This window comes from Primulina eburnea, chromosome 4, assembly GCF_022965805.1.
Source record: "Primulina eburnea isolate SZY01 chromosome 4, ASM2296580v1, whole genome shotgun sequence".
NCBI lineage: Eukaryota > Viridiplantae > Streptophyta > Magnoliopsida > Lamiales > Gesneriaceae > Primulina > Primulina eburnea.
This window is the reverse complement of record NC_133104.1, coordinates 32,564,355-32,566,726: the sequence shown is the minus strand read 5'-3', so window position 1 is coordinate 32,566,726 and position 2,372 is coordinate 32,564,355. Positions and strand designations below refer to the sequence as shown.

Genomic DNA, 2,372 nt, shown 5'->3' with positions numbered 1-2,372 from the left:
TGCAGAGATGTCAGGCGAAAAATTTAGTTTTTAATTGGGAAAAATGTCATTTCATGGTTCCAGAAGGTATTGTGCTTGGGCATAAAAGTTCGGCTAAAGGAATAGAAGTTGACAGAGCCAAAGTTGTGGCAATTGAAAATCTCCCACCGCCGAAGAATGTGAAAGGGATCAAAAGTTTCTTGGGACATGCCGGGTTCTATCGTCGTTATATCAAAGATTTTTCTAAAATTACTAGACCTTTATGTAATTTGTTAGAGAAAGATTCGACATTTATTTTTGACGATGATTGTTTGCAGGCGTTTAACAGGATCAAGAAAGCATTGATTTCTGCACCCATTATGATAGTGCCTGATTGGAAGGAGCCAAGAAAGGTTGTGAAAACCAGGTGGCAGATCACTTGTCACGACTAGGGATGGAAGAAAGAACTGATAGTGCCTGATTGGAAGGAGCCAAGAAAGAATGAGTTAAGTTATCAATGAGTCGTTCCCAGACGAACAACTGTTTGAGGTAAGTTCTAAACTCCCATGGTTTGCTGATATAGCTAACTTCTTGTCTTGTGGTACACTTCCTCCAGATCTAAATCACCATCAGAAAAAGAAGTTCTTCCATGATATCAAATTTTTCTTCTGGGATGATCCTTGTGTATATAAAAGATGTGCTGACCAAGTGATTAGGAGATGTGTTGATGGCGAAAATGCAAACAAAATTCTGGAACAATGTCATTCATCACCTTATGGTGGAAATTTTGGAGCAACAAGAACAGCAGCTAAGGTATTGCAATCAGGTTTTTTCTGGCCTACTTTATTTAAGGATAGCTATACCTTAGTGAAATCATGTGATAAGTGCCAAAGGTTAGGAAACATTTCTAGGCGTCACGAATTGCCACTGACAAATATTTTGGAAGTGGAACTTTTTGATGTATGGGGCATAGATTTCATGGGACCCTTTCCCCCTTCTTTTGGTCAATCTTATATTTTATTAGCTGTTGATTATGTGTCGAAATGGGTGGAAGCAATCGCCACCAGTACTAATGATGATCGTGTTGTAGTCAAGTTTGTGCACAAGAACATCTTCACCAGGTTTGGAACACCGAGAGCCATCATAAGTGATGAAGGTACGCATTTTTGCAATAAAATTTTCAACTCACTTTTGGCTAAATATAGTGTGAAGCACAAAGTGACATTAGCATATCATCCTCAATCGAATGGACAAGCTGAAATATCCAACCGGGAAATCAAACAAATATTAGAAAAGACTGTCAATACAAACCGGAAGGATTGGGCTATAAAGTTGGATGATGCACTGTTGGCTTATAGGACCGCATTCATGACGCCTATTGGGATGTCTCCCTATAGGTTGCTTTTTGGTAAAGCCTGTCACTTGCCGCTGGAATTGGAGCATCGAGCATTTTGGGCAGTTAAGAAGTTGAACTTTGACTTGGAAGCATCTGGCGATGGCAGAAAAATACAATTAAATGAAATGGAGGAGTTCCGCAATGATGCATACGAAAATGCCAAGATTTATAAAGAACAGACCAAAAAGTGGCACGATAAACTCATTGTACGAAAGGAGCTAAAACCAAGACAACAAGTACTATTGTTCAACTCCCGTTTGAAGTTGTTCCCTGGTAAGTTGAAATTGCGTTGGTCAGGTCCATTTTTGGTGGAGACAGTATGCCCTCATGGGGCGATTGAGCTAAAATGCAGTGATGGGAGAACCTTCAAGGTGAACGGGCAGCGAGTTAAGCCGTACTATGGGACTGAAGTCAGGAATATCAACAGTGTCAAGCTGAGCGAACCAAACTGATCAGACAATTGACAGTCAGGCTGAAGACGTTAAACCAAGCGCTTATTGGGAGGCAACCCAAATTTTTGTTTCTATTTTGCATTTTGTTTTCGGTTTTGTTTTTGTTTTTGTAACGTGATTATTTTTGGTTGTGCATTTTTAGTATAGAGTATGCTTATATCTTCCCAAAACTAATGAATTTCACGTGTTTTATTCTCAGGACTAAAAAAATGAAGAAGAAATTTTTTTTTTCCGAAACAAGACCGCACCTGCAGTCTCCTCAGCACCGCACCCGAGGTCAAGAAAAAAAATTTTTTTATGAAAATGCCGAGACAGTACCGCACCCGCAGTACATTACAGGATCGCACCCGCGCTACAAGTGCCGAAGCAACACCGCACACGCGGTCTTATGGACACCGCACCCGCGGTCTTGCAATGCTAAATTTAAAAACAAATACGAACATACACCGCACCCGCGGTCTCGTGAACACCGCACCCACGGTCGCACAATGTGGAATAAAAAAAATAAATCGAGAGAATACCGCCCCTGCGGTCTTGTTAGCACCGCACACGCGGTCGATGGTTTT

At 40.9% G+C, this 2,372-nt stretch overlaps 1 protein-coding gene across 1 annotated transcript; it reads left to right on the top strand.

Moving 5' to 3' along the window:
* The first annotated feature begins 1,326 nt into the window (after nt 1–1,326).
* LOC140830206 (uncharacterized) lies at nt 1,327–1,806 on the top strand. Its single transcript, XM_073193490.1, has one exon. It carries the CDS (start codon nt 1,327–1,329, stop codon nt 1,804–1,806), a length of 480 nt encoding a protein of 159 aa, XP_073049591.1.
* The last annotated feature ends 566 nt before the right edge of the window (nt 1,807–2,372 follow it).

What these genes read in the sequence shown, in the direction of transcription:
- LOC140830206 (XM_073193490.1), top strand. Translation starts at nt 1,327, where the DNA reads ATGACGCCTATTGGGATGTCTCCCTATAGGTTGCTTTTTGGTAAAGCC.